Source organism: Manacus candei, unplaced genomic scaffold, assembly GCF_025592945.1.
Source record: "Manacus candei isolate 608988 ecotype Guabito, Panama unplaced genomic scaffold, ASM2559294v1 h1tg000008l, whole genome shotgun sequence".
Classification (NCBI taxonomy): Eukaryota; Metazoa; Chordata; class Aves; order Passeriformes; family Pipridae; genus Manacus; species Manacus candei.
Window position 1 is genome coordinate 6,023,012 of NW_026138056.1, and position 14,489 is coordinate 6,037,500.

General features: G+C 42.2%; 1 protein-coding gene across 1 annotated transcript in view; it reads left to right on the forward strand.

Moving 5' to 3' along the window:
• Positions 1 to 14,489, forward strand: part of APCDD1 (APC down-regulated 1) — a 28,515-nt gene extending 14,026 nt beyond the window's left edge. The window contains exons 4-5 of the mRNA XM_051773586.1: positions 11,072 to 11,393; positions 13,400 to 14,489. Coding sequence (XP_051629546.1) covers positions 11,072 to 11,393; positions 13,400 to 13,848 — 771 coding nt within the window. The 3' untranslated portion in view covers positions 13,849 to 14,489. The remainder of the gene's footprint in view (positions 1 to 11,071; positions 11,394 to 13,399) is intronic.

The window sequence follows — 14,489 nt, forward strand, 5'->3', positions numbered from 1 at the left end:
ACTCCAGTCGGGAGAGCCTGCAGTGTGGATCACAGAGGAGGCTTCCATGTCATATATTTACAAGAACTGGGGGAAAGGAAAAGTGATTTTTGGTAACCAGCTCTTGGCAAGCCTGAATCATTGAGGCTGAATTTATGACACTGGAAGCCCATTCGTAACAGTACTAATGGTGACAGAAAGTGCTGACACTATAGAAAGCACAGCTTAACTCGGAGTACACCAAAATACATAAAGATTCCAGCTCTCCGTGGTGAAACTGAGTAGTTTAATAAATGGGACCCCCAGGTCCTGACTTGCAGGCTACTGCTCAACTCCAAGTTTGGCCAATTATGACTTCTGACAGGTTACATTACTTCTTTTTCTCCTGCAGACACTGTCTCCATGGTCTGCTTGGTTCCCACAATGTATGCATAGCATATATACATATATACATATATATACATATATATATATACAGCATCTGGATTGCTGGGATACCAGTCTCAGCTGGAGCCTTCAATGGCAAAAGATGTGTAGGTTTAACACAAGTTTTGAGTGTGCAACAATGCAGCTTCTCTTTATGTTTTCTAGTGGGTCCCCCATGCGCAGATTTGACATGAGATTTCTTTTCTCTCAGGAGAAGCTGGGCCTGCTGATACTTGGCTTTCAGCATGATATAAACAGCAATACCCCTGAAAAATGAACCTTTGCCTTAGCTGCCATTAAAGATCCCTGGGTGCTGATTTGTACCTAAGCATGAAGTTCTCTATACCAGCAGGTTCTCAACCCAGCTGTCTGACCTAGTGTTTGCCAAGTGGAAGAAGAATAGTAACAGAAGTGCTTTTTTTTTTAAAAAAAAGGATCCAGGCAAACATACCGTTGAAAGGTTATAACCCTTCTTTTTTGAACTCTTTTCCTTTTCTAATTGTTGCTCCACTGGGACCCAGCTGAAAATGAGTTTAAATGCTAAATTGAGTTTAAAACTACAAGTCACAGACTCCTCTGGAAACTGGACACCATGAATAAATAGAAACGTTAAATCAACTTGTTTTTTTAAGGTTTCCACAGTCATACCAAGAGGTTGGGGAGGCCAGGAAATTGCCTCTGAAGTGAATCAGGTGTATTGTGTGGAATCTTTCATTTAAGGCTTTTTTCATTTCCTTTTTATTTATTTATGTTTTAGACTTATACAGGCCTGCCTAAAATAAGTTAAGAGGATTCACATTTTGAGTTAAACTTGTAGTTAAACCTCTATATAGAAGAAAGTTCCACCCAGCTCAAGAGTTTACACAGCCTGTAAATTGGATGTGGTAGCCACATTCATTACTTGTGTGGTTGAAATGAGCGGTAATTAAAAGCAAATGATTGCTGGATACGTTAGGAATGCCAAAGCCCCATGATCAGGACTTTAAACAAATACAGTTGGACCTTATCCAAGTTCCTGCAGTGATTTCACCACAGGATGGTAAATCAAAAGGGCTGTCCAAAAACCAGACAGCTTTATGCTGAGCTACAAATCTGAATAAATTCACAGATTATAGTATCTCAAGTGCTCATATAAAATCAGGGAGCTTTTAAAAACATATAATATGTCATTTCTTGAGGCGTTACAAATTCTCTTAGATAAGAGCATACCTTAAACAAATTCCTCCCGTAAAATACATGGAAGTTCCTGAGTGCAGATGATGAATAGATCACTATATAGATTTATCTTAGCCGTTTCCTAACCTGGCTCAAGATATCAGTTAGGACTGACTGATGAATGGAGATGAACATCTTTGATGTCCCTTGGCGTTGCAGGTGTATCACATGATTCAAGATATTGCCCATGAAGCTTCTTCAGCCAGCATGAGAGAACATATGGGTGGAAAGGGCAGGCTGGGAAAACTGCTAGGCCATCATTATGTATACTACAAAAAATGTTCCCAATTAGGATGACACCAAGGAGGCTGCATGATTAGTTGTAAAATCACAAATGTATACAGGGAGCATGAAGGAAGGCTTGAATGCAGTATTTGTTCGCTGTGCAGCACAGAAGATGTTTTCAGAGATGTCTGCTCCAAGCTACAGAAAATGTGTCCAAGAGCAGTTCTGGGAGACTTATTTCACATGTAATTGCCTCAGTAATATTGCTTTGTAAACAAAGAACTCCTTGAGCTATTTTATCATTAGCAGAGTAACGGGAAAGATCAGAGCAGGACTATGACGACCGGTCATTCTAGTTAGATCATTGCTTAGGAATAAGGCCAGAGTGGTCTGGAACATCATAAGAAGCCTAGAAAGTGCTAAGACAACCTTCGCTCTTTGTCATGCTCAAACATTTGCTGGCCACACTCTTTCAGTAGGACATTTTCCCTTGAAAATGTGATTCCAGTGGATTAGTTGTCTTTTACAGAGGTTTATTCACCTCTGAGAGCTGACTTCCAGCAGCACCTCGCATTGGCAGCTAATACAGATTCAATGTATGGAGACTGGTGTCAGGGCTTTCCTTTAGCCAGGTGGTGAAAGAACAAAGTGTGCAAAGTTTTCTGTGCTTTTCAGAATTTGAGTCTTCATCTCTTTGAAATGCAGTGACTTCATCTATAGGGGAATGTTATGTACTTGAGGAGCTCATGGGGAAATGCAATCATAAGTTAATAAATAGAAGTTCAACATGTGAAGTGCCTCAGAGAAATATGCAAAACATTATCTCAACCAAAAAGTAAAATTTTGGCAGACAAAACTCCTTTGTTTGCCTGAGTAGTGCCACTAGACTTTTAGATTAAGCCAAGACTTGAAGGGTTCCTTTTGTTCATTATTACATGAAAAAGGCTCTTGGTTGGGGAAATTGTGAGGGGAAGCAAAGAAAGAATATTCAGAAGAATGTTCAAATGGGTTAATTCCAGGTTTATGAACAGTAACAGTGTGCGTTGTGCCCTGCAGAGATGAGAGAAGCAAACAGCTTCTAGCTGAGGTTGGCCCTTGCCGTGCTCGGCAGTGCTGTCGGCTGTGGCCCTGCTCCTTTGAAGCTGCCGCATCTGCACTTACCACTCTCTGTTCTGCAACTCCAGTAAAAGCCTGCTCCAACACAAATGCAGTGACACACTATTAACTATTTAGCTTAGCAAAATAAACCACAGGCCTTCAGATCGACTCAAGATATGTATCTAAACTACTGACACCTTCTTTATGGTTGGAATCTAAGCACAGTTGCTTCATCTCTTTGCAAGATGGAGAGAGGACTCACTGGTAATATTACTTCATGGTTCAGGGGCTGTATAAGTTGCTTTTTAAAGGCATAATAAACATATAAGGCAGCTTTATTTGGGAATACTTTGTTCTTGAAGATGGACATTTAAGCTGTCCCTTCGGGTTTTCCAGGAAATATTTTTTGTTAATACTTCATAAAACATTCATGTCACCATAACTTAGTATCATTTTAATGGGATAGATGACATGCAAGCACATTCATCTGAGAAGTCTGGTTTTCTCTTTGTTCTTGTCTTTTTCCCAGGCTAAAGTAGTTTACACCAGAAAAGAACAATCAGAAGATTTTTGCATTTCATGTTGTTTGTGTTTATTTCAGTTTTATGCAGGGTTGTGCAACAGAATTAACATCGTAGATCAGACAGTTGTGTAATGGTAGTGCCTTCAGATTCTTTCACTATCTTTCCCTTCATAAGAGCAGTTAATAAAAACCATTCCTCAATATCTTAGAATATATGGTACACATTTGCAGATAAATCTGAGCATATCTCTACCCTCCTTCCTGCTTGCAGCACCTCTGCTCCTCACCAAAAGAAATCCCCATCTGACAACCCTGTAAAGGAGTTACCACTCTCTCTGGCATTTTACTTGCTTCAAGATTTTTAATTAAAGTTTTAAATCTTTGTTGTTTTTCATTCCATTTGGCAGGCTGAATTATAACTGTGTCAGCCGTGCTTCTCAACTCCCCAGGGCCAGCCTAATGCACATTAGTCAACTCAGCTTCATATGAGGTCATGGAAAGCCTGCAGATTATCACTTTTGCAGTGAAGAGAGTTTGTGGCCTTTTGTTAAAGCGTTGTCTTGGTCTGCAGTTATCTGGAGTGGTGGAGACGTGAGCTTGATATTATACTGAGCAATTCATAAAGGTCTCCTTCCTGTGGACTTGGCTCCTTGGCACTGTGAAGCAAAGCCATCCGATGTTTTTTGTTGAGCTGGAAGCATTTCCTTCAACTGATGTTCTCCCAAGAGAACATTTCCATTTATACTCATCCTGGGAGCATTCACTTACTGACACTAAAACCTGGTACCCGGTTTTCTTGGGTGGTGAGGTTTAAAGCATCCTAACCAGGCATGCTTCATTCCTGTCCCATCTAGCCCTGCCTGTGAGACATGGTATTTGGGTGGGTGTGCGAGATCAGTGCTAAGCGTGGTTTTTCTTTCCCTTCTTCTTCAGTACTTCCCCTCACAGTAATACGTGCATTCACATGGCAGGGGTTTCCTACCTCAGCTTTTGTGACTGTTGGATTCTACAGGATCCCAGGCCAGCAGTTAGATCTGTACTGCACACACAGTTCAAGCCTGAGGCCATGCTTGAGAAAACCCAATGCCTGCTCCCTCACCTCACACTGCCCTGCAGCGAGGGTATGATGGGTGCAACATGCCACACCCGGTCATATGCTATGTGGCATAGCCAATGCCAGAAAAGATGGCCACAGAATCCACCCTAAAAGGGAAGCCCCCAGTGCAAGAGCAACCTGACCCTGTGAACAACCAGAGCCTGGGTTTCCTCACGTGGGCTCCACAGCTTGGTCAGGAGCATCTTCCTCAGTGATGGGAGGGTGCAGAAGGGAGCTGGGATGAGTGCTGGGGATTTTGCTGTCCCTTGCTTCTCATCCTACTGTATAGGTACAACCTGTCCTCCTTTTCCAACCATGAATGAGACCTGCTTTAGGGTTTTGGCTTGACACTGCCATTGATGGTAGGGGGGAGAGGTGAGTGAGGAGCCCAGTGTCGGCCCAGACAATTGCAAAGAACATGTGCTTTCCATCTTGCTGAGGCAGAGCTGATACCTGAATCTCTTAACCTGGTTATGGAATGGGAAGGATGTGTCCACCGTGCAGCAACTCAAGATAAAAGAGGAGAGACAATTTCTCAAATTACTTTGGGAATCTGCTGTGCAATTTCACGCAGGTTTAAAGACGTTGCATGTTTAAAACAAACTGCTACTGAGAAAAGGAACTGGGTTCACCACTTCACAGAATTATCCTCTGCTTTTTTTAGCCCTGGTCAGCTCTGAGCAGCAGTAGTCCTACATCTGCCCCAACATCAGGCCTTCTATAACAGCAGCTGCCATATTTTTAGATGGTTTAGGACCTTACTATACATCGCTACCTTCTATTATTTTTGTCTTCTTACTGTGTCTAATCTGTTAAAATACCAACTATTTTCAGCTAGTAAAGACAACAGAGAGAGCCTGACAGAAAATGGTCAAAATTCTCCATCATATGGAGAATAAATACGAAGAAATCCCTAAAAATGCTTTTCTCCTTTTTTGAAGAGAAACATTTGATTTTCAGAGAAAAATTGAATACCAGAAAACAAAATTTTGCTTCCTATCCCTTTTCCTCCAGACTGTGTATACTTAATCAGATCTTTAGCCATGTCCTTTTAAGGATAAGAATCTAATTTAAAATATCACATTAACTTTTCAGTCTGTTCTGCTAAGAATGCACTGCATCTCTCAGACTCTAAGTAGTCTGAGCAATGAATCTTCCCTTAAAAAACAGTAAGTTATAGTTGAGATAATGTTAGTTTTCCATTACGTAAATGAGCAAATATCAGAATAGTTATCAATTATAATTCTGCTGGAGAAAGGTTGAGTTACAATTGGAGGTGTTTCAGACAAATAGTATTTACAGACACATTTTCAAGATATAGAGGGTAACTAGATATACAGGGGAGAGAGCAAATATGTTTGAACAAGGCGTGCGGTTGAAAAATAACTAGTTTTTCATCCTCCCCTTTACTATTAGTGCTTGTTTGCTTTGTCCCTAAGTACAACTTGCAGTACATACTGCAGGTCCTTGCCTCAAAATTAAGCATTGATTTCAGTTTCTGCTTGAACCCTAAGGAAAGGGCACATTTTCTGAATGTTTGGAAAATGGTTTGGTCCATAGATGTCTTATTCTCTTAACAACAACATCAAAATACAAAGGTATTCAGAGAAAAGTGGAACACCTTCCAAATAGATCTTTCTAGGTGTTATTCAAAGCTCATTTCACCATTGCTCCAAGAACATCCCATTTGTATGATAGCTTTTTGCCTCAGCCATAAAGAACACCATGAATTTATTAGAGGCAAATTAATCCTAGGCAGCCATAGAAATCTATAGAACTTAAGAGAAAATTAAACTATGCTGGGAGGGTTTATGCTTCTGAGTATCCACAGCAATTGGAAAAAAGATCAAGGGAAACTCATCCTTGTTTGCCTTTTTTTATTAGAAACCTCCCTACTTGGCTTCCAGAGCTCTTTGGCCCTATTACCATTTCAGCTCAGACAGCAGGAGGGAGGGATAAGAAAAATTGTTGGTGGAAATTTTCAGATGACAAGCTAATTTCTCCCCAACTACAAGCGCTGAGTTTCCAGCTGGAGATTCAGGCTTGTTTCAGCACACATGGCTTGGTTCAGAAATTGGCTTTAAAGAAACACCCAGGAGGGTGAAGAACTGGGGCACTACGAATTTGGCATTGCAGAGCTGCAAGGAGGCACCCATCATGGGAAGGGATCTTCCAGCCATTTCAGGGGCCAGTCCTTCAAGCAAGACCCCACTATTAAAAATATTGCATTGTACACCTAAGATAATCAAAACATAGAACAGATGTTCATCCTGTCCGCTGCTCATTTTATTGCTTTTTAGTTTATGTCATGCCCAAATGAGCTTTTTATTAGAGAGTACTTAATCGTGTTTGGACTCAAGTGTCCTCTGTCTCTGTTCCCTATTTTCTTTGAACGTCTGTTTTTAGAAAATAATCTTTCCCTGAGACACATGGAAAGGGAGTGATTTGCAAAGCCACAGCTAGTGTAATTAAGATCCAAGAGCAGCTGTCCAAAAAGAAGAAGCAAGAGGGAAATATACAGTCAATTTTTAAACATAAATTACTCCAAAATTAAGTCGAATTGCCTCATAACAAAACTAGATCTTTCCCTTGTCCATTACTCAGGCAAAAATAATGCTGAGGGAGTTTACACATGGCATATTCTTCTCCTAAGAAGTTTATAACTTTGTGAAAGATAGTATCACAGCAAAAAAAAAAAAGGTTTTTTTGGGCTTAGATTCAAGTGCTGGTCTCAGCGAACCGATGCATTCAGGGTACGGGCGTATGAGGTGCCTGAGCCAGGCGATGTCTCACTGCTGGGAAGGGTGTAGTTCTGCTTCCTTCCACACTGCCCCAACCTCTCCCTGTCCCACACCTGGTTTGATGCAAAAAGTGATGGTTCACTTCTGTCCCTTCATTCAGGCACATGAACAGTAAATAGAAGGCCGTCAGGCTGGACATTTCTTAGCAGCCCAACTGGCCAGACCATCAGAGCTGGTGCAAAGCCTTCAGAGTTGGAAGGGCTGCACAGAGGTACACTGGTTCTGGACCATAGAGGTCAAAGAGCCAGGTGAGTTACAGAAAAGTAACAGAAAGTTAACGTGAACCTTCCTAGAGTTTGCCAAAGGAGTCACCTCTGCTCACAGTGTAATGCCAGACAGTGTAGTTTTATGTTTTGGGAAATAACCCCTTCTTATGCCCTAAGGCATAAAACCACCCCTGATAAGGAGAAAGGGGCTGCTTGTGGTTATGAATTGTTTTCCACTGTGGATCTCCATGGGCCTTCTTCTGCCCACTCTGCCACTGGCCACAGGCAAGGCACTAAGCAGCTGCAGGTGTTACCAGTCAGCATCTTCTGCACTTCCAGTATGATGGAGAAGACATTAAACTATGAGAATATTCCTTCCCAGCATCAGAGCCTTGACTCATAATACCCATATTTTTTTAATGGTGTGGAGAAGAGATGAAACTTTAGAATTGCTGCTAGAAGAACAGCAAAAAGAACTGTTATTCTTGATAGTCCTTTCTGGTTCAAAAAAAAAGTAAAAAAATTATGTAGTTGCAAAGAGGATTGATTACAGATCTTCATCTTGTCCATCCACTAGACCTGAGAAACAGCAGAGGAATCCCATAGCCAAAGGTTGAACAAGAAAGACAACAGACTGAGTTTCTGTTTGGTTTTCTTCAGATTTTGAACAAGGGCAACAGACATCACTCGTTTTGAGGTTAAATTGCCTTGGCTCAAAGATTGTTTTTGGAGGACAGGCTCCTGAGAAGATGTGAATATAAACCAAACCACCATAGTGCTCTGCCAGGGTCTCCTCTGGGAGATAATAAAAGCTTTCAAATTTACTTCAATAGAGGAGGGGCTGTAGCAGAAATTGTGTCCTACTGTTGACCGATTCAGCTTATATAAGTTATGTTTAATTTTATAACACTGTCTTTGTCTCGCTTTCTGGCTTCACTTTATTTGAGTGGGACAATCACAGCTGTAAAGTTACAGCGCAGTTTATTAGCCCTTAATGTGTTAGAGAGGAGTGACACCAGTGTACCTCATGGCAGGACAGCCACGCTGGAGAAACAAGCGGTTTATAGACACTGGCATATTCCACAGAGCAATCCCTTGGCCTGGATCTCTGTGGGTGTCCATGCAAAGCAGTGGTGGTATCTTTTGGATGTTGATCCAAGAAGAAAAAGCATTATTTCTATTACAATTCAAAAATACTTTTTGAATATAAGTCTGTTCTAACTTCACCAGTTGTGTTAAATTACTCAATTAAATGTTCTTTGTTTTTCACTAAGGTACTAGTAGCCCTTGCTCCTGCTTGCGGAATTTAGCTGAAAAAATGTATCTTAACATTATTTAAAAAGCTCCACATTGGGAAGTGCATCCACTTGAACTGCATGCTGACACATAGTTCCCAGAAGACCGTGTGTTTTGGGGTGGAAAAATCCTCTGGAGGTTACCAAGTCCAACATCCTTCCTCTTCAGAGCAGGGCTGTTGGTCAGCACTGGTTCAGATCAACCAGCTACACCATTTATAGTTATTTTGCACATAGACCACTATTCTACATCCCAGGGATGTAGAACACTGGACTTTTCATTGATTTCACTTTTGGTGAAAAAACTTTCTGGTGAAAAACCAGACTGTCTGGTCTGGGGTGGGGGCAAATATAATATGTGTAAAAGGGGATATATTGTGGAAGTTGTATGTTGATTCTCTGAAGCTAACTATGGTCATATCATATTACTGGAGAAACTCAGGGCACTAATGAAGATTGTGTAAATGTCACCCCTAAAGTGAGCTATGAGCTGAAGGCAATGAGTGGAGAAATGGTGACTCCACAGCAGCTCACATGGACTCTAAAGAGCAATGAATATTAGCACTTATATTATGTAGGGATTTCAGAGAGACCTCAAAAAAGAGGGCTGGAAAGGGGCTCAAAGATAAAGTATTTCTATAAATCTCTCTTCCCAATTGCTGCATGGTGAGCTTTAGCTCTTAACTCAATGCACTCTGAACTGCACCTCAGGAAAACACCTCACAGCTTGAACAAGGCAGATGCGAGTAACCCCCCCAGTGCATCCCCCTCTCTCCAGGAAGGATCATGTAGTGCCCTTGAGAGATGAAGGCACAAGCTATCTGGGTGGTCTTTCACTCTGAGTGTAAGCCCGCTTACAGCTCAGAGGACGCTGCCCCTCCACACGTCACCCACCAGCTGCGTAGAAAGCCTCTACTTGTCAAGTCCTGAGATGTAAACAAATGGCACATCACCAACCCAACACAGACACCAGGAAAACAGAATCACAGAATCATACAATGGTTTGAGTTGGAAGAGGACTTAAAGATCATCTAGTTCCAACCCTCCTGCCATGGATAGGGACACCTTCCACTAGACCAAGGTGATCAAAGCCCCATCCAAACCAGCCTTGAGCACCTCCAGGGATGAGGAGTCCACGACCTCCCTTGGTGACAACACTGCTTTTATCTTGAGGGGTTGTTCTTCTTAAGCTAATTATTTGCCATCAATAAAATGAGCTAAAAAATTAATATCCTAATCGTCTATTGGTCTATAAAATTTAATTCAAGGCTTAGCAGAGCAGAGACAAAAGCTAATGGTGCTATCTCTCTCTTGCCATTGAAAAAGTGCAAAACACAGTTTGAAAACTTAGAGGCCAAACTTTTGCCAACAAGACAAAAACCTTACAGAAACAGAAAGAGTTAGCCTTAGGAACAACCTACAGGTCTCTGTCGTTTCTGATGGCAGGAGGCAGAAGCCTCAGTGTGAAATTCCCTCCCTTCCTGCCGTGGACTTGGAGCCTGCACGCCCCTAGTAAGGCACCCCTTGTGCTCATGGTTAGGGCTGGGGTACTTAACTACTTGAGGCTGCTGCTTGCCCCACAGCAGTGAGCCGTCATGGAGCTCAGCAGGCACCACAGACCCTGTTCTGGCTGGAGAGGGCCATAAAGCTTTCACCACGTTCAGCGGTAACTGGCCATGTCACACACTTCACAAACTTGCATTAGGGTTCAGAAAAGCTGAAAAAAGTTTAAAATCACTGGTTACTGTTCTCCCAGGCTGCCATCCAAAAAGAAAAATGTCCGTAGGACACCCATGTTTATCTACAGTACCCAAAGTTAACAACTAAAAGGAAGACAGATGCAAAATAAGAGCTCAGCAAATGTCTTGATTTCTAACACAAGTGTTGCAAAGTCCCTACCACAGTAAATTACTATCTGCCAGCTTCTCGTAAGATTTGAAAGGTAAAGTCAGCCTTTTCTAGGTTCTATAAAAAGCTGAACTAATATGTTAATTTCAGATAAACGCAGACAAGGGACTTAATCTCTTAAGTGCTCTCCTGCTGTGCAGTCTTACACGTACAAAACCAAAGGTACCACTAACAAGATAAGAAATGACAATCCATTAAAATGCGGGGCTGGTGTCACTTCAGCATGAAGTGGCTGGCCTGATTCATTGCCCTGTATCACAGATAATGCCTAACAAGGGTTTCTCTCTGCTTTGTTTCAGAACCACGACCGCACGTGCATCGCGTGCAGAATCATCTACCGGTCGGACGAGCACCACCCTCCCATCTTGCCCCCCAAGGCGGATCTGACCATAGGGCTGCACGGGGAGTGGGTGAGCCAGCGCTGCGAGGTGCGACCAGAGGTTCTCTTCCTTACTCGGCACTTCATCTTCCATGACAACAACAACACCTGGGAGGGTCACTACTACCACTACTCTGACCCCATCTGCAAGCACCCCACCTTCACCATCTACGCCAAGGGACGCTACAGCCGGGGAGTCCACTCCTCCAAAGTGATGGGTGGCACAGAGTTTGTGTTTAAAGGTAGAGTGACTTGCTACGCTGGGGGGCAGAGGTGGTCAGGTAGTCATGGACCAGAGCAGAGTTTGTTTTCTGATGGTTTCATTATGTGATTTTTAGGAGTTCATAATTTCTTGGGAAGTTTTCAAGCGTTGTGTGAATGCCCAGACAAACTATACAGCTGCTAGGCATTTCACACCACTGAAGCAATACTCGTTTGAGGCAGAGGTCTTTAAGTACAGCACAAGAAAATAAGATTTCCCATCACTAAGTCTTGGAGTCCAGTGGCCAGACTTCCAAGCATCTAAAAAAAGTGTCTAAGGTTAGATCTATGTCCTAGGACTCATTCAGCAGAGAGAAAAAAGGACCTTCAGAAGGCATTTCAGATCTGAAGAAGTATAAATAATTTTCTGTCAAAGATAGATGTAGCAGCACACATCTTTATATATGCTTCCAAGGGGCCCTCAAGCAAGTGAGAGTGTCCCTAAAGACAGCTCTGATTAATCTCACCAGAACAAAGACTAGACATATCTAACTAAAACCCCTCGAGCACTTTGGAAAGCAGCACTCAGTGGTGATGCCACCCAGGTCCCTGCAGCTGAGAAGCCTTCCAGTGCAAACAGTCCCACGGCTCCCTGGATAGAAAGAGCTCAGAGGCCTGAACCACTCACACAAACAAACATCTCCAAAATACAACATGCCACCATGGCACCAACCCCAGCAAAGCCTCTGGAAGCCTCAAGCACTCTGTGGGCTCTTCTCCTACTTATTTCAGTTACCATGTGAGAAGCATAAAGCTTCTTGCATGAGTCTAATTTAGGAAAGCATCTAACTATAAGAAATAATTTACTAATCTGGGATTTTCATAGGAGGCAGGAGATACCCTTGCCTGTCAAACTTTTGTTCTTTAGAGCTGCATATATAGCATGTCCTAGCTGAGCTTATGGGGTGAAATCCAGTTTTTGCTTGAATTTATGCTATGCCAACTTACCTTACAGATCAAGGTCACTAATTTGGTTTTGATAAAACCTGTACATTCAATTTTTACAAATTACCTTTTACACCATATAGAGCCATTGAGTCAAACGTCTTTTTATAAAACCTGAGAATAAAACTCCCAACAAATATTGCTGTAAAATGACTTGAAAGAGAATTTGGGATTTTGGTGTGTTGGGAGCCATGAGGGCTAGTTACTTGCTTCTGTTTTGGTCAGCATTGATCCATTCAGATCCCCTTTCTTCATATATTCTTGTGTCAAACACACACCAGGAAAAATCTCTATTCAGCTTCTGTAGGCTCATTCAGTTTGGCTTTTCCCAACTTTTTTAACTTGGCTGGAAAATAAAAGTTTTATGTGCCTTAAGCTCCTTTGAAATACAGACAGGTTAGAACTGAAGAAGCTGCAGCACTCCTACATTTGATACTGCAAGCTGCAGCCAATGTTTGGATATGAGAAAAAGCATCTCTCTGTAGGTCAGCAATATTTTATAATTCATGCAAAAAAGAAAATATAATATATGATGATAGTGCAGCTGTGATATTTTCCAAGTTCCCTAATTGAAACTAATTATTTAATTAGCTTTACAGGGTAACAGATGTTAAAAAATGATGAAAAATACATGATAAACAGCCCCACTTATGGATTAATACAGATGGTAATAAAACATCAGTAAAGTTTTATTGTTTCCTCTTCTCCCTATCACCTAATATAACCAACCAGGTTTTATCTGTAAAGGATTGTCTGGAACCTATGAAAAGCTCTGCTTAATCTCTGGCTGAGATATGTGACTGTCAGGTTTTTTTCAACTGAGTTGGAGGAGAGGGGTTGTTCTATGCAAAAAGCAATTTTTGCACAAAGTCATAGACATGAAGTGATGCAAATAGATTTGCTGGCCACACCTATAATAGGAAAAATTCATTTAAGAATGAACAAGGGGAGACAATTTTGATTTAACAGGCCCCAATCTGCATGTTGGCTTTGCTTTTGTTTTTGTCCCTCTGCTAATAGCTCCCCTCTTCCTCTCCCACAGTGAATCACATGAAGGTCACTCCGATGGATATATCCACAGCCTCGCTGCTCAATGTCTTCAACGGGAACGAGTGCGGAGCACAGGGATCCTGGCAAGTTGGGGTACAGCAAGATGTCACCCACACGAACGGCTGCATTGCCCTTGGCATCCGCCTACCTCACACCGAGTACGAAATCTTCAAAATGGAGCAGGATGCCCGAGGCAGGTACTTGCTGTACAACGGGCAGAGGCCGAGCGACGGGTCCAGCCCCGACCGACCGGAGAAGAGAGCCACTTCCTACCAGACACCTCTAATTCAGTGCGCCTCATCAGTACCCAGGTCTGAAGAGTCACCAGAGGAGAATAAAATAAGGCTGTATAGCAGCAGGGCACCGGAAAAATATCCCAGTGCCCCAGCTCTTGCTTTGTTGTTTATTTGTACTGTGTCATATTGGGACATTCTCAGCTAGAAGTGAAAACAACTTATTTTTCGTGACTACAAAGCCAGGATTCCACCAGACTGGGGGTTGTTTTTCTTCCAAAAGAAAGGGACATTTATTTTCTTGATGCACTTGAATGCCTGAGAACTGTTGTTCTTTTCCTTACTTCCCCCTTCCTCCTCGAATCCCGAACGGCACTCGTTTGATGTTTGTGCTTTGAACTTCATCCAGTCTGATCCCTGGCCTGACATGACTGCACAAAAGTAATTGCACTTTAGGACTGCAGACTTCTGGGGGGAGGGAGGGGGTCTCCTTTTATTTTATTTTTCTTTTAACTGCTGGGATGAACATTTATGATCCTGCTTCAGTTGTCTCTGCCATCCTGCCATTGTGGTGCTCTTCTCCCCAACGCCTGGGTTCTCATCAGAATGTAGCTCTGGGGAAGGGTTCGGTGTTGTGCCAGTACTGTGATAGCAGCTTCCCCCTCTGACTTCACAGCTCTGATGTAGATATGTATATAAGGAGGAAACCCACAAAGATTTATCTTGCCATTATCTCACAGCTCATAATACAAAAAGAATCAGCAGATCAACAGCCCTCTGTTCCAAAAGTGCTAAATGGTTAACACCTCTAATTAAAAGAAAGAAAAAAGAATATTCCAAGTAATTTAA